The sequence below is a fragment of the Chrysochloris asiatica genome, unplaced genomic scaffold, assembly GCF_000296735.1.
Source record: "Chrysochloris asiatica unplaced genomic scaffold, ChrAsi1.0 scaffold00016, whole genome shotgun sequence".
NCBI lineage: Eukaryota > Metazoa > Chordata > Mammalia > Afrosoricida > Chrysochloridae > Chrysochloris > Chrysochloris asiatica.
Genome location: NW_006408534.1, coordinates 5,038,299 through 5,063,993, shown reverse-complemented (window position 1 = coordinate 5,063,993; position 25,695 = coordinate 5,038,299). Strand labels below are relative to the sequence as shown.

General features: G+C 35.3%; 1 protein-coding gene across 2 annotated transcripts in view; it reads right to left on the bottom strand.

The window, feature by feature from the left end:
* The window catches only part of MEMO1 (mediator of cell motility 1), a 218,433-nt gene that overhangs the window by 14,287 nt on the left and 178,451 nt on the right, over window positions 1-25,695 (bottom strand). For both annotated transcript variants that reach the window (XM_006835160.1, XM_006835161.1), the window contains 2 exons: window positions 22,556-22,698; window positions 12,153-12,229 (listed from right to left, as the gene is read on the bottom strand). In XM_006835160.1, the coding sequence (XP_006835223.1) occupies window positions 12,153-12,229; window positions 22,556-22,698 (220 nt within the window). The remainder of the gene's footprint in view (window positions 1-12,152; window positions 12,230-22,555; window positions 22,699-25,695) is intronic.

Here is a 25,695-nt window from a genome sequence, read left to right as displayed (position 1 = left end):
AGTGCCAGAAGAAGGGCATCATGCTTGGTAAAGTGGTGGGACAGCAAAAATGATGGAGACCCCCAGTGAGATGGATTGGCACAGTGGCAGCAGCAATGGGCTCAAGCATAGCGGTGCTTCATTCTGTACTACATACTGTCACTTTGGGTTGGAACCAACTCGAAAGCACCTAAAAACACTGGGATTCACTAAGTGGGGTCCAGGTTTATTGATTGTTCCAAAATAAAAGGGCAGTCCCCTACAGAAATAACTGTTTTCTGCCCATTCAAATGTTTGCATGTTCATGTAAGTGGAAAATTTACTTATTTCTATAATCTAACTCCATTTTACATGTAAATAGAAAGAATTGTACATGTTAATACACAGATTTTTCAAGAATAGAACTATGATGCAAATTGAAGACTTTTTTTTTTTTTTTACAACTTGTTCACACCATTCTGAAAAATCAATTCACCCAATTATACCACTTATAAATGAGTCACATACGAAAGAGCTTCAAAAAATTTGCGGAACAATCCCATTATCTTTAGCTCAATTTTCCATGAACTTTTTGAAGCCCCCTGATACATAAAATACTTGTTTCAGTCTGTATTTGTTGCTGTTGCATTAATATTGTATGTGAGTCTTTAGAAAAGACTTCACTATGTCTCCCAATATAGTTGTGTCTAGATATATGATTTTATTATAAATTATTTACCTTTTTTCTCTTACCTATTACCGTTAGGGTATTTTTTTATCACTACTATGTATATGGAGAAATTGTACACATTAATTTTTCATTTGAAAATAAAGCATTTACTGAGAACCTAACAACAATAAAAAAACAAAAAGCTAGCTGCCTTCAAGTTGTACCAACTGATAGGACAGAGTAGAAGTGGTCCCACAGGCTTTCCACGTCTTTACAGAAGTAGATGGCCAACATTAGCTGGTGGATTTGAACTGCTAACATTTTAGTTAGCAGCTGAGTCAACAGACTTCCTATTGAGAACCTACTTTATATTCTAATAATCATTATTTTAAGCACTTTGAATTTATCACTTAGCAAACATCCTGACTGATCAAAATTCAATAAATAAGTAAATAAATTTATCTGAAGAACAAGTGGAATAGGGTAAGGAGCATTGTAAATGCTGAAGGGAAAGGGTTGTAGAGTGCAAAATTAAATAAGTAGGCTTCACTGGCACTGCAGGATAAGCAATGGACTGCTAACCACAAGGTCAGTGGTTCAAATCCACCAACCACTCCTCGGAAATCCTACACCGGGTTGCTATGAATTGGAACCTATTTGATGGCACTTAACACCTGGACACTATGAGCTTGAGCAAAGGCTTGAGTGACATTAATCAATTGCAAAATGTGCAAAAGTCCTAAGCTGGCTACGCCCATGCCATTTTTGAGGACAGTAATGAAACCAGTGTGTCTCTAACAGTGAATGACAGGAAAAGAAGTGAAAGAAAATGAAGCTGTAAAACACGGTGGACCTTAGAGCCCATCATACGCTCTTGTCTTTCCTCTGAAAGAAATAGGGCACTATTATAGGGAGTTTGTAGAAAAGAGTAACAATGCTTTAAGCTTTAAAAGAACTGCACTCTCTCCCACTCTAATCTATTTGAGACCAAAGAAGACATGGGACAATCTAGGCAGAACAGTTAAGAACCTGTCATCAACTGAAAGGGGAACATTTATGAATGGAAGACATTTTCGTTGGGAGAAAATCAGGAGTTCAGTTTTGGACATACTTAGTTTGAGATATCGAGCAAGTAGTTGGGTGAGTGCGAAGTTTTAGAGAGTGGTCCTGGCTGCAGTTATTCTTATTGATTCTCATAGGAATAGCATTACTTTTTCATAAAGCAGTTCAACAATGTCAAAACCCATGTCAAGTTAAGACTTTATTTACTACGTGGCTGTTTAGTACAGTTGTTGTTGTTGTTGTTAAGTGCCGTCGAGTCAGTTCCGACCCATAGCGACCCTGTACAGGGTTTCCGAGGCTGTAAATCTTTACGGGAGTAGAAAGCCTGATCTTTCTCCCGCGGACCGGCTGGTAGTTTCAAACTGCTGACCTTAATGTTCACAGCCCGATTCGTAACCACTACACTACCAGAGCTCCTTTAGTACAGTAGTATCTTTTAAAACCATTTTCAGTATAATTATGAAGAAAAATGTATATACATACTACACTAATAATCTATATTTCACATATACATAAGCGTTAACTCCTCATAGACAGTCTTTCCTAAACGAAAAGAGAAAGCCCAGCTAAGGTAGTAAGCCAAGTCTTTGAAAATCAAGTCTCTCCAAGACCTAAGTAACATTTAAGAAAATTTTAAAGTTGATCTCAGTTTCCATTTTTAAAAAAATCTTCCCTTGACTGTGTTTCATTGGCTCTCCTCACCCATGCTGGTTAATTTCATATGTCAATTTGACTAAACTAAAGTACTCAAATGTTAGGTCAAACATTAGTTCAGGCTCTGTTATTAAGTAGTAGTAGTATTTAATTTTGTTAGTTAGTATTAAGTCAACTATAATATATGTCAACCTTATGTATACCTAACAAAATGATGCCTGGTCGTGTGCCATCTTCATGATTGTTGGTATGTTTGAGTTCATCTGTGTTGCTATTGTATCAATTCATCTCTTTGAGAGTTTCCCTCATTCCCCCTGGCCCTCTACTTTACCAAACATTATGTTCTTTTCTAGCGATTGGTCTTTCCTAATGATGTGTCCAAAGTAGGCCAAAGTCTCACCATCACTGCTTCTAATGAACATTCTGCTTGTATTTCTTCTAAGAATGATTTGTCCATTCCCTGATGATCCAAGGTATATATATCTTCACCAACACCATAGTTCAAATAAATCAATTATTCTTCTGTCTGCCTTTCTCATTACAGATGAACCCTAGATTATCTGTATGGAACAAGTTCCATTCCTGAATCAACCTTAAATTTGTATTTAAGTCAGAACAGTTATACAGTTTGTAGCTAATGTCAGTTAGTGAAATGTCTTTCTTAGTATATAGTATTTAGTGTACCTTCATATGCATAAAAATCATTAAACACTTCCAGATCCACTAAAAAACATATTTAGCATAATACAGTAACAATGCATTGATACATGATGCAAAGTTGTTGTTAAGTGCCATCGAGTCGGTTCCGACCCATAGCGACCCTGTACAGGGTTTCCAAGGGTGTAAATCTTTATAGGAGTAGAAAACCTCATCTTTCTCCCACGGAGCGGCTGGTAGTTTCAAACTGCTGACCTTGCGTTTCACAGCCCAATTCGTAACCACTACGCTACCAGAGCAAAGTAGCCCTGTTTATTACAAAACATTGTAGGTTACCGAGATGTACACAAGGATTTTGCACCCTCCGGTGGCCAGTGGTGGGCCTACGCTTGGCCTGGTATCTTATTCTGGAAGCACTGGTTAGGGTGTCATTCCTGTCACACCTGGATTCTCCTCTTCCCTGCCATCCTGAAAGATTGGTGCTGGCTCAAATTGTACAATGCAAGACCAGGGACATGGCCACAGTAAGGTTGATCCAGGGCTAGGAGCAGCTGGAGTCCAGCATATGGTCCAAGGTTACTGCAGACAATGCTGATATGGTACCCAGCTGGCCAATGTGGAGAGAAGATGGATCCATGACCAAAGCCACCAGACATAGCCCAAAATATCACCACTACCCCTCCACCTCTATGCATCCCATGCATTAAGGTGGTTGCCACGGGTCTAGGGCTAGGTGGGTGTAGGAAATGCCCACTGGCTACTGCAGGATTTGAGGGCAGGGCAGGATGCCTGTCAGCCCCTTTCTATACACAGTCTCAGGGTTTTCACTCAAAGAAACACATATGGGGGGGTGGGGGCAAGGTTTAGTAAATATGGGTTGTACCATACCTAAGGACTGCCTGCATTCAACTTTCCCATCCATATGAAGTGGCAGAAAAGATGATGACATGGGTCAGAGTATAGTTTGTCATCAAAGTGACAAGTCTGCTTTTTAAAACTTTAAACTTTTGCAACAGATTTTGCCAATACAGTATCATTTGATTTCTTGACTGCTGTTTCCATGTACATGCAATAATTGCATGTGATTAAATCAAACTGCTTAAGTTAGCAGTTTACACTCTTTATCCAATCAGATGAAGACCTTTCAGAACAAACAGGGAATTTTCCCTAGGATGTATTCTACCTTCAGACTGAATATAAACAGACATTTTGCCAGAACTCTCTTACTTTTTACTCTTACTGATGTCTGGCTTAACAGTTTGAAACACAGCACTGCAGCAATCTCCTGCCTATAGACTGACCCACAATCAAAGATATTATTAATCCAGCAATACAGGTAAAGCATTACTAATGAGATATGTTACATTATTTCACACTTCTTGTTGTTCATTGCTGTCAAATCAATTCTGTCTCATGGCAACCCCAAATGTGCAGAGTACAACTTCTTCAGGGTATTTTCAAGGCTGTAACCTTTTGAAAACATATCACCATGTCTGTCTTCCAAGACACCGCTGAGTGGGTTCAAATTACCAAATTTGGATAATTTGGGTAGCCAATTGCTTAACAGTTTGGGCTACCCAGGGACATTTTCATACAAAGTATTCAAAATCCAGTGAGTATTTTAATACACTTACAGCATATCTCAATTTGAGCTACCCACATCTCAAGTATTCAGTAAATGCATGGAGTCCTGGTGTGGCACTGTAGGATAAACACTGGACTTCAAGCCACAAGGTCGGCAGTTGAAATCCACCAGTCCTTCCCCGGAAACCCTATACATGGTGGCTATGAGCAGAAACCAATTCAATGGCACTTAACATTTTAACATACCACAAACACCATTCTTAAAACTGATCTCATTATTTTTTACCTTAAATCTAACCCTCAGACATTCATTGTACTGATCAATAATAATGTCTACATAAACATGAAACACAAATAATCTCGGATACCTTTAATGCCTAACCAGATATAACCAATTATATTAGTTACCTAGTGCTGCAAATATAATTGCTAATAATTCTGGTGTGGCACTGTGGGATAATGCACTGGACCACATGTCGGTTTGAACCGCAAGGTTGGTGGTTCAAATTCACCAGCCACTCCTCGGAAACCCTATACAGGGTCGCTATGAGTTGGAACCAACTCAATAGCACATAATAACAGGGCTGCTAGAACACAAATACCACAAGTATTTTAAATGGATGATTTTAAAGGACAGAAATTTACTTTCTCACAGTTTGGGAAGCTAAAAGGCTCTATTGGGATCTTGGCTGTATTGATTTCTTCCTTGTCAGAAGCCCTCCTTGGTTCTTTGATGTTCCTTGTCTTTCCCTGTGTGTATCTGTATCTATTCTGGTATTTTCATAATTCAGAAGTGATTGGATTTAAGATCTATCCTATACTGGTACTGTTTCATTAACATAAGAAAACCCTGTTTCCAAGCAGTATTACATCTGAAGGTACAAAAGCCAGGAACTCAACACATGTTTTGAAGAGGCACAGTTCAAATCATAATACTGAGTCATTCCAAATTCATATCCTTTACACATGCAAAAACACATTCGCTATATAACATCATCTCCAAAAGTCTTAATTTCAATTATCAATTGTTAAATCCAAAATCTCATATTCTGAATCATCTATATCTAAAATTAGTATGGGTGATGTGCTCTATCCTAATATAACATCCCTCTTCATCTTTGGACCTATGGAACCTAGAAAACAAATATCTGCTTCCAAAGGTGGTGTAACATACAAAAGGTAGTCACATTTTCACTCCAAAAGAGAGAAACTGGAGGGAAAAAGGAGATCATGGGTAAAAGCAAGTCCAAACCTCAGTAAAGCAAGTCTCATTAGCTCTTGAGCCTTAAAATAATCCTTCATATTCTGGGTAGTTATGGTCAATAATCCACACTCAAGACTCTGGGCATTGGCCATGCTTACTGGATTCTAGGAAGTGATCCCAGTTGTCCCACTACCCAGGACCACTGGGATAGTGATCCCACACCCTCAGCCTCCGGCTGCCCCTGTTCACCTGGTCCATCAGGATTGCAGTTCTCACTCCTTCAACATTGAGCAGTGGCCTCAATCTCCTGGCTCATATGAATGGCAGCCCCAACCCTCTGGAACCAAGGTGATACGGCAGCGCCTCTTTTTGAAGCCTATAGGGCAGTGGTTTCATCTTTTGAGACTCAGGCAGTGGTGGCTCTACCTTTTGAAACGGAGGAAGTGGCAGCCCTGCTCCCCAAGCTCCTTCTGACCGTCCTGGTGGTCTCTGACTACTCTGGATGATCGTTTAGTACTTTTCTTAGAGAACAACAGATTTTTACAACCAAGTAGCTCCAATGGCTCATTTACTGTCTGTAGAATCCCAGGAGGCAAACAACTCTCTATCATTTTGTACTGTCTGTCTCTTTCAGTCTAATCTAACTAGATTTCTTCTGAGGTTCATTACAGGTCTAATCTCTTTAGTAAATGGTGTGTCATCTGCTTTTAGTTTTTACAACAGAATTTTCTGAATCTTCAAGTTCTAATTCATTCTTTCTCTTGCTTAGAAATCTCAGCCAAATATCCAAGTTCATCATTTACAAGCTCTACTCCCCTCAGAACAAATATAATTTAGCTAAATTCTTTTGCCACTTTATATAATAAGAATCACCTTTTTCCTCCTAGTGTCCAATAACATGTTCATCCTCTCCTTCTAAAGCCTAACCAGGATAATATTTAATATCCATGTTTATAGTAACATTCTGTTCATTACTATAGAAGTGTTTTCCACAGCTCTCTGTTCTTTCTGGGCTGACCTCAGAATCACCCTTAATGTCCAAAATTAAGGTCTCTTCAAAGCAATTAAGGTTCTTACTATCATATACATCAGAATTCTTCCAGCCTCTACCTATTACCCAATTTCAAAGCCCTTTCCACATTTTAGATATTTGTTACTACAACACCCAACACTTTGGTACCAAATTCTGTCTTAGCTTAGTGCTGCTAATACCACAAGTGGATAGCTTTAAAGAATAAAAATGTATTGTTGTGGCTTCCCTGTTAACCACAGCAGAAGTTGTACTCACAGAAATTCCTAAAGAAGAGAAGGACCCTGGCATGGGTGGAGTGTGTGGAATGGGAGATATGGTAAGTGGCACTTTCTAGTTCCTAGAATAGTGCTTTACCATGTACCAATGAACTGCAACAGGAAGTTGAAGGCAGCATTCCTCACCAGTAACTTCAGAGAAGTCATTTAAAGAGAAGAAGATGTCTAAAGAAAAGGCTGGCTGATGTTATAAGAAAATCACCATCCATTACTGGTTTCAGTTGACAATATATAATGGTTTACTGCTATCATTGTCTATGTCTACAGATAATTTATTTTGTATTTTTTAATAAAAAGCCATTTGTACATTCCCGATACTGGGTGCAAGAGCCATTACCAATGTACTGCTTTCTGCGTAAATCACTGAGGCATTTTTACTACTATTCTGTTAAAATCAGGATTTAGTACTTGGTCCTCGTGTGGCGCTGTGGGTTAATGTGCCAGACTGCAAAGCCATCTGAACTGCAAGGTTGGTGGTTCAAGCTTACCAGCTGCTCCTTGGAAACCCTACAGGGTCACTATGGGTCGGAACCGACTTAACGGCACTTAACAACAACAACAACCACTAGATGAAAAGCAAAGAAGCAGCCTTTCTGTGGAGAGTAAGAATAGTTGTGCACAGAGTAGAGAAATAACCAATTATGTGACCTTTGTATAATAAAAACTTGGTTCAAGTCAGGAAAAAGAAAAAATTTATTGTCTCACAATTGTAGAAGCTAAAATTCCAAATGAGGGTCTTAACCAAGATTTCTTCCTTGTCAATGGTCCCTGGGTGTTTGCTCATTCTTCGGTTTATAGATGAAACCCCTGTCTTCCCCTGCATATGAAACTATTCTGGTTTTTTATAACTCAGACATGATTAGGCTTAGAATTTACTCTCTACCTGTATGGTGACATCATTAACATAATAAAAGAATGCCCTCTTTGCAAACAAGACCACATCCAGAGGTACAAGGGTCAGAAATTCAACACATATTTGGGGGAGTGTGAGCAATTCAACCCACAACACTAATCAATTACTAATGTCTTATCCATTCATTCATTCATTCTACCTCCTAAATATCTTACAATTCTATAGTTTGAGACTTGTTATACTAACTCATAAATTCAGAGAACATGTTTCTTCTTTTTGGTGTCTTCAATACTTCACACAGTACAAGACATATACTAGACATTGATTAAACATTTGCTAAGCAAAAACCCACTGTCACTGAATTGATTTCAACTAATAGCAATGCTGTAGGAAAAGTGGAACTGCTCTGTAGGGTTTCCAACACTGTAAATCTTTACAGGAGAATACAACCTTATTTTTCTCCATAGAATGGCTGGTGGATTTGAACCGCCAACCTTACGATTAGTAGCCCAATGCTTAACCCACTGTACCAGTTGTTGTTAAGTACTGTGGAGTCGATTCCGACTCATAATGACCCTGCACAGGGTTTCCAAGACTGTAAATCATTTCAGGAGCAAAACACCTCATTTTTCTCCCGCAGAACCGCTGGTAGTTTCGAACTGCCAACCTTGAGGTCACCAGCCTGTTTCGTAACCACTACGCTACCAGAGCTACCAGAGCTCCTACTGTACCAGTAGGGCTCCTTAAACATTTTCTATATGAAAAAAAAAATGATGATAAAATCAAAAGTTTCTGAGGCCGTTAAGAAATAAATCTAGGAGTAGAATTAGAAATCAAAAGAATTAAACTATATAGAATAAACCAAAAACCTTTAGTCATCAGGTTGATTCCATTTCATAGTAACCCTAGGGTATATGTATGATATGAAGTATTCTAACTCTCTGTTCAAGTAGCATAGTGGTTACAAATTGGGCTGCTAATCTCACAGACAGCAGTTCAAAACTATCAGTGGTTCTGAAGTAGAAAATTGAGGCTTTCTGCTCCTGTAAAGATTTACAACCTTGGAAACCCTGGACAGGGTCGCTATGAGTGAGAACTGATTCCATAGCACACAACACCACCACCATCTTTATGTTCAGATCCAGATGCTTTACAGTAAAATTTTATTTACTTTATATACTAAATAATCTTGTTCAAAGGCATATGCAGGCAACTCAGTGTACAGCTACTAAGGCTACAGTTAATATACAGGTTTAGTCTATATACAAAAAAGACATGTTTAACCATATCTTTGTGATCACTGGATGGCTGCAGATAAATTCTCTCAGTAATACATCTGTCTTAAACTTAAGAGTGCCCGCAAACACAATTTGAAAAAAAGAAAAAAGTCCAACCAAAATGATTTCCACAGAGAGCTGCTGAGCCACTTCAATTCCAGGCAGAGAGGCTATAGTGACTATTTGGTTTTGATTCCAAAGAGGTAATCTTGGCAGATTTTCTTTAAGGACACAGGCAATCACTGAGGGTTATGATGAAGAACTTTTAAATAAAAAGGTAAAAACATCATTGGTGAAGAGTTCTGCTGAGGAATGTTTTTCCAACACAACAATGCACATGCTCATTCTTCAGGGTAGCAAGGGCTATCCTGCTAGAATTTCAATGGGAAACCTTACCCCTTCTCCACCTGGATCTTGATCCTTCCCTTTCAGGTTTCTTTTTGTTCCCAAAACTCAAAGAACATTGAAAAGTAACATGATTTGAATCCCTCGAGGATGCCAAAATTGTTGTTTTGACATGATGTAAATTGAAGACCTCAGAATTCTTTGGGGAAGGGTTAAAGAGATTGAAACACCACCTTCAGAAATATATAGACTTTGATGGTGGATATGTCAAGCAACAGTAACTTTACATTTTGATATTTTTGTTTAATGAAAATTTCTGGTTTTGTAGCAATATCTTTTGACTCACTCTCACATATACACAGCTTTACACTTTGGTGAATTCTATTTTAACAAGTCACAGACTTGTTGGCTGACAGTTAACTGATGGGTCTGCTATAGTTAATATTCCATTTATGAGCAGAAAATATAGTGATTGGTATGATTTTTTTAAATAATTAAAATAAGTGCTGTGACTATCACATGACTTTTATGAAAATATCAAACTTTTCTAATGTGTTAGGACACAATCATATTTTTAATTCTATATTGAAAAGAACGTATCGACATTGCATTTAAGAAAAATCCAAACAGCCAAATAAATAAATAAGGTAAGAATTTGCAGCAGAACAAAGGGCAAAAGAAGAAAGAAAGCTATGTTATTTCCATTTAGGAAAGTAATTTGGTTTCCAAGGAGATCTGGTAGCACAGTGGATTACAAACTGGGCTGCTAACCTTAGCAAGGTCAATAGTTTGACTTTACCAGCTGCTCCATGGGAGAAAGATGAGGCTTTCTGCTCCCATTAAAATTTATAGCCTCATAAACCCTACACAGGGTCACTATGAGTTAGAACTGACTCCACAGCATATAACCACCATCACCAAGGTTTAAAAACTTTAATAAACAAAAGCTAGAAGCCATTGAAATTTAAAACTAAAATCTTAAGTTTAAAAACAATCAGAAATCAAATTAAAAGAAAAATAACAATTAGATACACAAGAATATGATTTATAAGACATTTTAAAGAAATACACCAATGGTACAAATTTATTATATTTGAAATTATTAATTTCACTAAATTTTCATTCCTTTTAAGAGAATTTTAAAAATATGAAAAAAATCAAAAGTAATTCCATATAAAGCACATCTAAAAATTTTTAATTTAAAATAAAATTAAATACTAGTAGTTACGAATCGAGCTGCTAACCTCAAGGTGGGCAGTTCAAAACTACCACCTGTTCCGTGGGAGAAAGATGAGGCTTTCTGCTCCCGCAAAGATTTTCAGCCTCGGAAACCCTGTGCAGGGTCACTATGAGTCGGAACCGACGCCACTGTACTTAAAAACAACAACTGTGTTTTGGAGTCCTGGTGTAGTGCTGTAGGATAAGCACTGGACTGCTAACGACAAAGTCAGTGGTTGAAGCCCACCAGCCACTTCTTAAAAACCCCATACAGGGTTGCTATGACTCGGAACCCAATAGACAGCACTTAACTGTGTTTTTAACAAAAATAATGGACTCCTTCAATGTTTGTTTGCCAACCTTGCCGTCTCCCCTCAAGGTATTTTCATAAGTGCATTGTGCCACAGAAGGCATAATTGGCAAACAAATGTAGAAGGAAATTGTTATTTGTATAAAAATACAGTATTTCTATAACCATGGTAGCCTATCAGACAAGATTTAAATTAGCAAAAATAAATGTTTACTAGAATTCCTGCAAAGCATCATTAAAAGGCTACAATTATTTCATTATTTCTGGAAGAAAAATTATTGTAATTGTAAAAAATAATAATAATACTTTCAATCAAAAGTTTAGAATTGTAGGTTATTTAAACCCATAAAGCACAGATATTTAGAGCTCTGGTAGCGTAGTGGTTACGAATCGGGCTACGAACCGCAAGGTCAGCAGTTTGAAACTACCAGCCGCTCCACGGGAGAAAGGTCAGGCGATCTGCTCCCGTAAAGATTTACAGCCTCGGAAACCCTGTTCAGGGTCGCTATGGGTCGAAACCGACTCGACGGCACTTAACAACAACAATTCATAAAGTCTCCAGCATTGCACAAGAATAGTACTTTGGTCCACTACCAAACCTAAAGCTATACTAAGTTAATTAATATGCTGCAAAAGATAACTGCTCAGCTCATTACATTAACAATAAGCCATTGGGACAAATAAGATTTAGAGTCAAGATACCCCTGTCTGCTAAACTTGCTTCTGCTTAACAGTAATAATGAGATTAGTATTCTATTGCCCCTAAAACAAAGATTGTCCCTACAAAACCATTTTAAATCCCTACCTATTTATTCATAAATATTCTCCTTCATCAAATGAAATTATGAAGGATATTTCTAATAGCAGAACAGGGATTATTCTTACAATCAATATTCATATAATTACAAATTGCATATAGCACATTTAGTTAAAACTTGGGAAAGAATTGTCAGTCCATTGTGTATAAGTCAACATATTACGTCTTGAATCACTAATCTGAAATTAAAAGAAAAAGTCTTAGAGCTTTAAAACCCCACACCTGAAAGACTTACCATTTTATCTAGATGTTCAATGGATCTATAAATCTCCCCCTGGGATTCATCATAGTAACTGTAACGGAACCTTTGACCTTGAAACAAATATCATGTACAAAATAAAATAGGGAAAAATTAGAAGCTAAAAGAAATCAAGTGCTTACCACATAATTTCAATTCTCAAGATAGGCAAAGCATAGCTTAAGCCTCTGAGAGAATCATTCCCAGGAGCCATATTTGGGAAGGTAATAAGGAAATTATATGTATCACCACAGTGTTTAATGCTTTATGCTAAAAACTACATCAAGTTGCAGAACCTTAAAGTCATCAGCAATACAAGAGATTAAGGAAACAAAACAGCTTGTAAAGTGAGAAGCACTGTTAAACATTTTTTATATCAGTCTATAATAAAAAGTAAACTCAAAGAATAAGATCCAAGGATTTTTCAGAAGGAAACTATTTCAGTATAACAAATTATTGAAAGCTTAGCTTTTGCTGCATAGATGCAAATATGTTCTCTTTAGTACAGAATAAATAGCATAGATCGGTGATACATGTGTGACTCGTGTGATTTTTATGACCCTTATATAAAAATTAATCTTTTTATTTTACAAAGCTTACTATTTGAAAAAGGATCAGTATAACTATTTTATGTAGTATGAATAGAATATACAGAATAATAAATACAAAAGTCCTACTCTGACATTATTAAATCTCAATATGGGTACAAAAGCATAGATCAATGTTTAGTTGTTCTGCAAAGAACAGAAAGGGTAAAATGGAAGAAATTAAAAAGACAGAAATCAAAAGTCTCATAAAATAAATCTTACTTCTTACTATATTCTTATGAAAACAAAAAATTAAATATCTTTATACCTAATTATGGATTCTTACTGAATTAAGATATATTTCAGATACACTGAAACCTATCTTTCAATAATGCTGTTCCACCACACACACAAAAAAACCCCACCTCATTTCACTAGTTATGTAATTTAAAAATTTATCAAAACTCTTCTAAAATCAAGATGCATATTTCTTTGAACCTGAACTACTTTGGATTTATACTAATACATTTTCTTGTCCTTGCTTCTAGAAATAGCTATTAGTATTAGACACTTTCAATAAGTCCTGTGACTAGCACATAATTGTCTTATCTGAAAAGTGCTACTTCCAGGTACAGAGAAAGGTATTAGAATGTGTCAATCATGTACACACAATATGCACCTAAAGCTATATATTTAGAGTAATGTTCATACATCCAAAATATTGCCTCACATATCTGAGTAGATGGGTATTTTTCACTAGAAATTGGGATCCTTAAGTTTTCTGTTCATCTTACTAAAAAATATCATCTTACAAGTAATGGGAAGTCCGAAACTATACAAAAATCCTCTTTGATATCCTTTTAAGAAAGGCCATAGATCACAGAACTTAATACTTCATTCATTTGTTAATGTTGATCATCTTTGATAGTCATTTTTCTAAAATTTACCATAATTCCTTGGCTTTCACTTTTTACATACAATTAATATATATGAGAAGGTTTCACAAAGTTTGTGGAAAAATCTATTATCCTTTCATTTCATTTGTCCATGATTCTTTTGAAGCCCCTGACACCCAGTGTGGCAGTTCTTAATTTTCCTCCAAGAGCCATTACTAAATATTGCATATTTCAGTTGATGGTATCCTAGAATCAAGCGATAGGGTCTGAGGCTCTCTGCTTTCCAAATGAAATTTAACTTTTTTGTAAATAACAGAATGTCTCCATGATCCACTATAGTTCTTGAACTAAAAGAAAATTGTTAGAGATGACAATGACAACCACTCAATGCCCATATAATGAATAATTCATGATTATTTTCTTTCAAATTAGTTAGGTTACATATATGCATTCAAGCACATACATATATTTCCTCCTATTAAATAAGCAGAACTACATACATGAGAGGACTTCAAAGAGTTCATAGAAAACTGGAATTGAATAATGGAACTTTTTCACAAACTTTTTGAAGCCCCTTCATATAACTGATGTTTCCTGTTTGCTGTGGCTGTTATAAGGCTCAAAACCAAATCTAAAGTTATATCATTGACTCAATTTACTGATGCTGAACTACTACTCGCGTCAAACTTTTCATAATATCTGTCCAGAATCTTCTGTGAATTGAATGAAAAACTGAATGAATGATCTCAAACAAGAAAAATCTGACTCCGTCACTGTACTAATACTATTATTGTTGGAGGAAATCAAGATGCATCTTCTTTGAACCTGAACTACTTTGGATTTATAATAATACATTTTCTTTTCCTTGATTCTGGAAATAGCTGCTAGTATTAGCCACTTTCAATAAACCCTGTTATTAGGGCATAATTGTCTTATCTGAAAATTGCTACAGTACAGAGAAAGGTTTATAAACCTTGTGGCAGCATCTGCAACTCAAAAATTCTTTCTGCTTATTTCCAAGTTCAAGGCTGCCATATCAAATGGTTGAAGTCATGTCTGCCTTGATAGCAATTCAAAAGTAAAACTATATTTTAAAATGTTCATATGAACCATTTCAAAGTAAGTTTCACTTAAAAACACTTCTGAAGAAATAAAAAAGTCATAAAGACTTTCAAAGTTTGCAGACTAGAATGTCTGAAATATTTTATAATACTGAATCAAATTGTGATTTAATAAAAATACAAAGAAAATAAATTTGAGCAAACATTTAATATTTTGTTATGTATTCAATGCTACTCTTAAGTACCCACATTTAGCAGCAGAACTGAGTATAAATATCTGACCAATGTTATCTGTTTAGAAACTAAATTATACTAAATATAGCTACTACACTAAAAAATTTTTTGGTCTACTTTTAAAGCTCAAACTGTCTTATCATAACTTTAAAAATTATATATTTTTAAATTAGTTTAACAATGAGTTCTGTTAACATACATGTAGAAAGCACCTAACTTGAAATAAATAGTTGCCATCATCCTAGACAGACTGACACACACTGAACATACACATGCATAATTGATTTTAAACACTGGAATTTGAGTTCAAAAGACATGTTTCATGCTATCAAAAAAATAATTTTATCAAGATGTATCTCATAAGAAGGAAAATGACAGAACTAGCACAATACACTGATCATAAATGCAGTATTAAATATTTGTCGATTTAAATCAATTATTTTATGTATTTCACAAGCAGGTATCATTTGTTTTTTAAGATTTTATATTTCTGACATTCAGTAAGACTTATGAATCTAAACTGTGAACATAAACAGTTGCCTTAGTACCTGGAGAAGTGGACCTGTGTATTTTTATAAGTATGAATAAAACATATCACATAGTAAAAGAAAATTACTTACCTGAAACTTATCCTTTCAGAAGGTACACTGGGAAAATGGATTCTTTGAGCCCCTGTTTCAACTCCAAGTATGAGCTTTCTAGCTTTAAGAGCCATTGACACTGCCCCTAGGGACAGCACAAGCTTTGGAGCTCCCCTAGTGAGTATGTCAGTAGTTTCTCCAGGTGCCTTCCCTCAGTTCTTTTCAAATTCAAAAGATGAGAGGAAAAATAACCCAAGAAAAAAAATCCTGTAAAGCAGAAACCTTACTCTTTGAGGAAAGGAGGGTAGCTCATTTGTGAATCCATTCCAGAGCACGCTTTCTGAGAAAAAGAAATACAGGTAAGTAATTTTCCCATCTCCAAAGGTGACTGGTGATTAATGAGTGGATTCACAGAGTGTGGAGAATAAGCTCCAGGGATGTCTGTTTAACACACAACAATCAACTAATGAGGACAAACAAAACAATGAATGGTACAAAAACCAACACTATTTTTTAAGTACCTCCAAAAAGTAAACAAATAAATAAATGAAATACCTCACATTCAACTATGCACTGGATTGCATAAATAAACAATGAGCTTGGAAATTGATTTATAGTCACCAAAATATCAACCAATAAGACAGATTTTCAGATATATCTCATATAAAAATTGTACTGTTACTCAAATATTGTAGCATTTTATACTTATATGTGAAAGCATCTTCAAAAATTTTAGTCGACCTTACAACAAATTGTGCAGACAGGTCAAACTAAGGATCTAAACTAGGGATACCCACAACTAAACTCACGACCAAAATGAAAATGTAAATTAAAAATTATCTAAGTAGCACCTAATAAGGTAATTATTTTTACAAATAAAATACTATAGTGCTTTTATTCTAGAATCTTAGTCTTAAATTTACAAGAGTTCAAAAATCTGAATATGTGAAATCAATATGCATAAATATTTGAGAATATAAACATAAAAGCTTGGATTAATTATATCATAGCATATATACATAGCTAAATTGTATTCAAATCAATTAAAAAATATGTATAAAGTAGTAATAGTTTTGTATCCAAGTGATTAACAAAAAGGAAGACTACACATGAATAATCACTGGTTATATAAAATATGTATAAAGTAGTAATAGTTTTGTATCCAAGTGATTAACAAAAAGGAAGACTACACATGAATAATCACTTGTTATAAGACTACACATGAATAATCACAGCTAAATTATATAACATAGCATATATACATAGCTAAATTGTATTCAAATCAATTAAAAAATATGTATAAAGTAGTAATAGTTTTGCATCCAAGTGATTAACAAAAAGGAAGACTACAATGAATAATCACTTGTTAATATATATTTTTAAAGAACTCTAAATAAGATATAAATTTCATAAGTATTTGGGGCAAAACATCATTTTTAACAAGTGTCATATATTTATAAAAATGTAAACTTAGATAAATAGAAGTTTATGAATCAAAATTCAAAATTGCTGAAAAGCATAGTAAATTTTTATAATTTTAATAAAATAATGTCAAAAGTATTTGCCAAACAAATTTCTTGAAACTGATTTGATTTAAAATCTATATTAATGACAAAGCAAGTAGATAGACGTATGATTCTAGTTTTAAAGAATCAATTTCTGTTACATCCAGTTTCATTTTAAATCTTCTGAGAAGTTAACTGAAAATCTGACTAAGGAAACCTGCCAATAATCTAAATATGGAAATACAAGTTTCAGGGAGATAGGTAAGGCACAAATATTAATAGTATATATGTTGTTAATGAGTCTTCCCCCAATCCTGATGCCAGGCTCTTCTTTATATAAACCAATTTCTTAGACTATTTTTTCAAGCATTTAGATTGAGTAAGTATGGTGAAATGTACATCGCTGACTCACACCTTTCCTGATCTTAAACCATTCATTATCCCCTTGTTTTGTTCTAACTACTGCCTCTTTGTCAATGTACAGGTTCCTTCATGAACACATTGAAGTGTCAGGAACACCGATTCTTTGCAATATTATCCACAGTTTGTTATGATGCAGTCAAGTACCTTTGCGTAGTAAATAAAGCACAAGCAAACACAAATAAAGAGCATATATGGAGAAAAGCAAAAACTGAAACTTAGAAAAACAGAATAAAATTTTACTAATTAGAAACAAATTAAAGGGCCAGACAAAATTCACTTATAATGGAACCATCTAATAGGATATAGAACTTGATACATTACACAAAGTATCAGGATACTACTTAACAATGGTAAAAAAAAAAAAAAAAATTTTTTTTAACAGCAGCAAATGTCCTTTCATTTATTCTGCTTCCTGCTAGTAGCAGGAGCAGAGAAGGGTTACCTGGGAAACATCATCCTATTGGATATCCCTCTGTGTAATACTGATAGAATAAAAGGCAGGAATTGAAATTCATGATTTCCTTTTAGAGTACTCAAATGCGGAGATATAAAAAAGATGGCACAATAGAATCTAGGTTCCTGTCCCCTTTTTTCAGTTTATCTCGCCCCACAGGAAAACTTTAAGAGAATTTAATTTTTTCTACTTTTTACCACTTAATGTCTCTTTTTAAGTCTAAATAAAAGCTAAACAGAATCTGAAAAATGAACATATTTAAAGTAAAATACATTTTTTAAAAAAAGAGCATTCTTACAATGGATATTGATTAACAAATAAGGTCAATAAGACAAAATCCTTTCAATTTTCAAACAGAACTTTCAACTGTCTTTATCACAAAGTTGTCACTTTCTTTTTCAGAGAAGGTAAACAAACTATAAGGAGAATCAATGATTTTAAAAGTGGTCACTGCCAGTAATGTAACATATTATTATTTAAAAAAAAAAACTTCCATGGTATAAAAATCTAAGTAATTCGCTATGTGCCATAATCAAGTGATTTTTCTTTTAAAACCAGTTATTAAGAAATGTGTTAAAAGAACCTAATTCACTGTGTCTTTTCATGCCTCTGCATGCTTAGAGAACAGAATCCTTCCTGTATACTAATTTAGAATTCAGTGTTATGATTAGTTTTTTACAGTGTGTTTTTAAAAAGAAACAAACACCCATAAATATTATCTTCATGAGAAAAAAGGTAGATTTTTTAAAGATGGGAATACAACACTCTTCCTACATCAGGAAAGATGTTTCAATGCTAGTGAAGCATGAATTTCAGAAACATGAAACTTAATTTCTAAGTAAAGATAGTTTAACTCATAGTCAGCCAACGATTCATACTACACCTACTCCTCATTTATCAACTATCTTATTATCTGACTTCTCATTTACAACAACATTAAAAAATTTACTATCTATTTTTATGCATTAACAATGTATAAGTGGCAGTAAGAAGTTAAGCGTAACATTGGCTTTGATGGTTAAGAATATAGAGTCAACCTTGGCTGGGTCATGATTCACAGTGGTTTGACAAATATGTATGTCATCTTCCATTTTGTGGTATGATGTGGTCATCCCCTGTTTTCACATAATGCTGATTTTCACATGACAACCTGCTCTTTGAACCTAATCATGTTAATAAGTGAGGAATGGGTATACTTCAACAAATAGAGAATGAATCTGTATGAGTTATTATTACTATGTATTAAAAATGAATAAATATGTCCATGTGACAACTTCCCCTTCTTGCCAACCCCCATCAAATTTTCTAGCATGAACTAGTATAGTGCCTTCTATAAGCACAAAATATTGTTAGTAATTGCTAGATGATAAGAAAAAAAGGTTATTTGGAAAATTTTGTTACTTAATCACCAAATGCAAATAAATGTTTCAGTTTTGAATAAATTTTATGGCTAGCATTTATCAATATTCTAAATTTTTAGACTCTTTTTATAATTATAGCAAGGAAATTGTATTCTACCATTTAAATGTTAAGATTTTCAAGTAATCAGGAACGATCACAAGGCCTAACCAATTTTCTGAAATTCTAGGTAGAATGTAAAATAGAATTAATTTTCTTTCCCTCTGGTAGCGTAGTGGTTACGAATCAGGCTGCGAACCTTAAGGTCAGCGGTTCGAAACTACCAGCCGCTCCGCGGGAGAAAGATGAGGCTTTCTACTCCCGTAAGGATTTACACCCTCGGAAACCCTGTACAGGGTCGCTATGGGTCGGAACCGACTCGACAGCACTTAATAACAACAACAACCATAAATATAGTTAAAGACTAGAGTTTGCCTGTTTCAAACATACTGAGGATTTAAAAATCCTTAGTTTATCAGACTATCTCTTCATGAATCAGATTAAAAAAAAAAAAATTCCACAGAAAAGAGTATTAATATAATAGTATCATTGCACCTACTAATGTTTTATGTGGATTTACATTGTGGTTGCACATGGTGCCAACCTAGACAGTTTTCAGACCCTGAAGAACAATATCAGGGAAGCTAATTAAATCAAGTAATTAATAATAGCCTTAAAAATCAAAGAGGAAGAAACAGAGCTTTGAGAATTCTTTATTTCCAAAACATGTTTTGTTACCAAAGCAAATTCACAATGCCCAAAACATAGCCTACTGACAGTAATGAGTTCCCTAGGTTAAGATAAACTATCACTAAATTTCACAATTTCAAAGAAACAAGCAAAATGTCCATTTAAGCACCTAGTATCTAATCCTAAAACTCTTTACAACCATAAAAAATTAACTTCTATATAGCATATCAACTATCCAATAGAATTAGTTATTAAAGAACCTTGAGAGTGTCTTTGGGGATTTATTAAGGATGTTCAGCTCTCTGAATATACTAAACTAGGATTTTCGAACCTCAGCACTATTAACATTCTAGACAACAACTAGATGTGCAGTAGTATCCCTGACCTCTACCCACTAGATCAGGGGTAGGAGCATCCAGCCGGTGGACCTTACATTTAGTCTGGCCCCTGCCAAGGCAACCACAGTTCCAGTCATCTCAGTGTTGTTGTTAAGTGCCGTTGAATCGGTCCTGACCCTGTATAGGGTTTCTGAGAAGTAGCTGGATGGGTCTGAACTGGAGACCCTACAGTTCAAACTGACCTTGAGGTCAAGTTCTTATCCAATGGTGCCACACCAGGACTCCAGCCATCACATTGTTGTTATTGTTAAGTGCCTTTGAGTCACATTAGGGGTGAGTTAATTAAATGTTTGAACAAATATAACAGGCTAATTTTTAAATTGATAATTTTGCATGGTCGGAAAACAATTTTATGAATTTTGACAGAAAAAAAGGTCCCCACCCCTCCACTAGATGCTAGGAGCACACCTATTCCTCTTACTTGTGATGACCAAATACGTCTCTTCCAGGCATTGCCAAATACCCTTGAGGAGGCAAAAAATGCCCCCAGTTGAGAATCACTGCCTTATGTTAAAAAACAAAACAAACTATACCATTAGGGACAATGGTTTTCAACTGAGATGAAAGCTTTAAGAAGGCTACTCAGAGTGACAGGTTAAAAGAAGATACCAACCTAACCAACCAGATACACTGAATCAACTCTGGTAACCAATGGATAAAACATATAAAAGCCAAGACTCCCTATAGCTTATTAAGGATGGTTTTCATCATACTAGAATTTTATCTTAAAAATTATGGTCTTCTCATTGGCTACCCAAAATGGGGGGGGCCTATAAAAGGCAAGAAGTGACTGGCTTACAAGCTTTCAAGAGGGAGCCTAGTTCCAGAAGGGGTGAGGGAAGGTAGAATCTCCACTGAAAGATTTCCAATCTGTTGGGACCAGGCTGGCAAAAAGAAATGGGGATAAGACTCTTGTGGTACAACAGTAAATAACTGCCATCAGGACTGAGTGTGAGGGTAGGAAATATAGAGGTAGATGTTTTTTGACAAAAGGAGGGAAGTGATTGATTCTGCAGCGCAGGAGCGGAGATCCCTGGGACCACCAAGTGAGAAGAGCAGAGAGCAGGACCCTACCCAGAGAGGCAGAGATGCCAGGGATGGAGACAGAGACAATGACGTGGGCAGATGGAGTGGCTGGGGACACTGAACTCATGAACTCAGGGAGGGAGAGGGGCTGTGTGCTGATGGCCTGTGGGGTATACCCTTTGGTTATTTGATGATGCATGAAGGGATCGTAATCATTGCAATGAAATGAAATGAATGTAAAATTGATATTCTTCCATGTAAACCTCACAATAAAATTATATTTAAAAACTTGTCTTTTAATTCCATGTTTCCACAAACTTTCTGAAGCTTTCTCATGTAAATAAAAGGTCATTTTAAAGTGAAAAAAAAATTATGGTCTTCTGCTTTGATATCTTTTCTCTACAATCAAAGAAAGAGCTGATGAATGGATATTGGCATCCTTAAGCAATGAATAAATGGGTCAAGGAGATATCCTAAAAGGAATGGAATTCAGAAATACATGGAGATACTACTAGGTAATTAAGAGTAAATTAGATCCAAACAATCCAAAAGACAAAATATACTAAAAGAGGCATCCACAGAGGGTTCACATAACTCTATGACATAGTCATTATTATTCTAAAGTCACATTAATCACAAAAATCACTAGAGTCCTTACCTGTATAAACCACTACCAATGCAGACTATACTGATAATAGCCAATGTCCTATTTTTGGAGGGTAGCTTCTAATTGATGGCAACCATGGGCAAAAATTTAGCACCAAAGGGCAAAAAGAAAGAAAAAACTACTTATTATAAAAAAAGGAAATATAGAAAAAGACTAGCATAACACATCATCTATGTTCTAATGAAGAACTATTGTTTTATCCACCACAAAACCAACTACAGAGACTCTACAATGCATAGTCTATCTGGAAAATGGGTCAAAAGATCTTAACTCCCACTAATATAAGTACCTAAGTAAGGATGCCCTCACAGTGTGAATCCAATTATACCAGTCGCCTTTGGAAATGTATCCATAATCCACTATTATAATCTGATCTTTTGTAAATGACCAAAAGACTTTTTTATTCACTTGTAAACATTGTCACTAAAATTTTAAGATTTCTGAAGAAAAGTGATAAGTGAAAATTAAAGCTTAAGGTGAAGATTCCTTTATTCACAAGCATACAATATCTACCATGATATGTTAAAATCTAGAACTTACCCCAATGGCAGAAATCAGAAGAAACCACAAAGAGATTACTAGGATCCGCTAGATATTTACTGAAGAGTTTTCCGAATTCCTGTTCTTTTGACTCACTCAGAGCTCCAACCAGTACAGGAATAATGGTAAACTCATCCTTATGGCTTAAAGAAAACAGAAAGAAAGAAAAAGAAGAAAAAAAAAAGTCATTTAAGATGTTTAAGAATACAAACAGTTTTCCAAATATGTTGGCACTAGAAAGCGGAATGTTTATTAACAGTGGTAAGCATAACATACAAAGTATTATTGACTTTAATATCTAAAAATTATATGTTTAAAGAGGATCACTTGAAAGTATAAAAGTATAGAATACTAAAAACATCAATTTAGACTATAGAAATGTACACTATTTCATTAGATAAACAAAGCTACTTTACTAGGTATAATAACATCCTCAAAAATGAAAATAAGTCTATCAGACCATTAGCAATTCAAATCTTCTCAAGTCTACCCATCAAAGTCATAATCATCTGTCTAATCCTTCTGCAACTTTAAAAGTGCATCAAACTCTTCCTTGTCTATTTCACTGATTGCATACTATTATAAATACCAACATTTCTGGCATTTGTTCTGTAACTTTACTAATTGAGAACTATAAATCTTCACTTTTACACAGTTCCTAATAAACAGAGTTTGTCTGCAGATATAACTCAAATTCCATTGGCATGTAAGGGAGACACAGAATTCAAGGAAGCCAGTAATGATATCTAGAAGCAAGAAAAAAAGACACCGCACCCACCCACAATGTTTGGGATAGATCCAAGTCCCTTTTTCACTCTATGGATTGATGAATACATGGAAAAGGAACAGAGCAGATTAATAAAGCACAACTATCATAGGCTACAGAAATAGATGGTTATCTAAAAACCTACTTAAACTTTCCATTGCAGTGACATTTTACTTACATATACTCAGTATTACTAATATTCTAAATGATCCCAGATTTGAAATTTCTAGAAGCATGAATTATGTTTGTGTGAAAATTATGTTGAACAGAACTTTAAAAAAAAAACAAAAAACACCACCACATTATAATGCTTTTTAATATGATAATCTGACAGTTAAGTTATGTAGGGCAAACAATTCATAGAAGGGTTTTAAAAAATACTAAGTTTAAGAATTCTAAAATACATATCATCCCAGCTGCATAAAGCTAAATTCAGGGAACCCAAGAGCCTCCCCCAAAAAGGCCCCCTTACCCTTGTCAACTGCGAAATAAACAGATCATACAGATCTCCAGTCCCTCTGCAATGCAGGGGCTTCTTGGGCAGAATCTGCATCTATGGAGCAAGAAAAAAAGAGGAAGCTGGCAGAGGAAGCTGCCATGGGACATCTCTTGCTGTGACTCTTACCAGTTTGCTTCATAACTGCCTGAATGAGTAAGGACTCTTCAATAAGTTAAGAATGATTATCATTTGGGGGAAAAAAGAATTTGAGTTCCTAGTAAAAATTTAGGAAGACTGTTGTGAACTATTCCAACCTAAAGTACTATCTGCATCAGTAACTACACTAAGATCATCAAGGAGACTTCAAGTAATTATGACATGGTAAGGAGAGAAAAGCAGTTATGTAGACTATAAAGAACAAGGAGAAGTCCAAAGAAATGGGCTCAAGTCCCATCTCTACTACATACAAAGGCTGAGATCATGGGTAAATCCTTAATCTGAGAACTTGTTTCCTTATCTGTAAAATTATCATAAATACAATACCTACTTCATAAAAACTGTTATGAAGCAAGGAACATCATAGGGGAAAATGTTTTGTCACACTGTAGAGTGTTTTGTCACTCTGAAGAAACAAGCATGTTCCAAGAGAGCCACCAAATTATTCAGTCAACCTCATGTTTGAGCAAATCTACTTACACAAAAGTTAAGTGTCTCTACTTAGAAATCTAAAACTTAATCAAGGTTCACCCATTCTCCCGTCTTTGCTATTTTTTTTCTCACTTTTTAAAAAATTACTTGTTCTCTATCTCAATAGAAAAAATAGAGTTAAGGAAAAGGGCATTTATCTTTGAAGTCTGCATAATATACCTGCGTTTTAAAATCTGAGTTCTGAAGTTAGACTCCCTCTAGTGGAGGAGAACAAACTTTCTCCCCAAAAAGAACAATCACAAAACTGGATAAAATTGTCAAAACCAACCAAAGGCAACCATCAAAGCCAGAGTATATTAATTAAAAACAGCTGAACCTCTAATAAGAACAGTGAAGTCTATGTCTTACCAGGGGCTGCCTCTATCCCTCTCACTACTCCACTAACTTGGTCGTTCCATCACGATGATGTTGGCTATGAAAACCAATAGCTTCATTGCTGAAAGGGAATGACTTTGATTTTGAATAAAGGGCAGAAAACACATACCCAGCAAGAAACAGAAAGACCACTGCTTTCTCAGTCTGAAATTTTTAAACCAGTTTCAGCAAGCTGAAACCTGAGGATTAACTAGGAATGCAACAGAGATGCTGGAAATGAGAGAACCATAGAGAATGTCCTGATAAACTCTCCACAAATCCCTAAGGTGAAGACTGGCTAGGAGATTACGTACACAAGCACAGGAGACCCATAAATTCCCAAACTCCCTACAAAATGCCAACTAATTAGGGATACATGAGAGAAAACAAGCTCTTCACATATCCCTTGCTGCTTGGGATCTGTGTGCAATACAAGGGAGACTTAAGAGACTCCAACAGAAAGTAAAAGAGCTCAACTTAAAAACAGCCTAAACCCTGAGTGTGCTTCTCAATGCACAACAATCCACTGGGAGAGGGGTGCAAACCTTATTGACTTAAGCACAACTGCCAACTACTCATTAGCTACACACTAAGCTATACAGACCCAGGTGAACTCTAAGAAGCCAATCTAAAAAAAGAAAATTAGAGTTAAAAAAAAAAGTTGAGGAGCGAGCGAGAGTAGCAATCATGGAGAAGACATTAACACCACACAGTAACACCAAGCAATTTATTCTGAAATAAGTTAACAATTAACACTCTGCAGAAAAAAAAAATAAAATCAGAATCCAGAGTTGCGATATCACATAAAATATCCAGTTTCAAAGGAAAAGGATGAAACATAAAAAGAAACAGGAAACTGTGACTCATACTGGG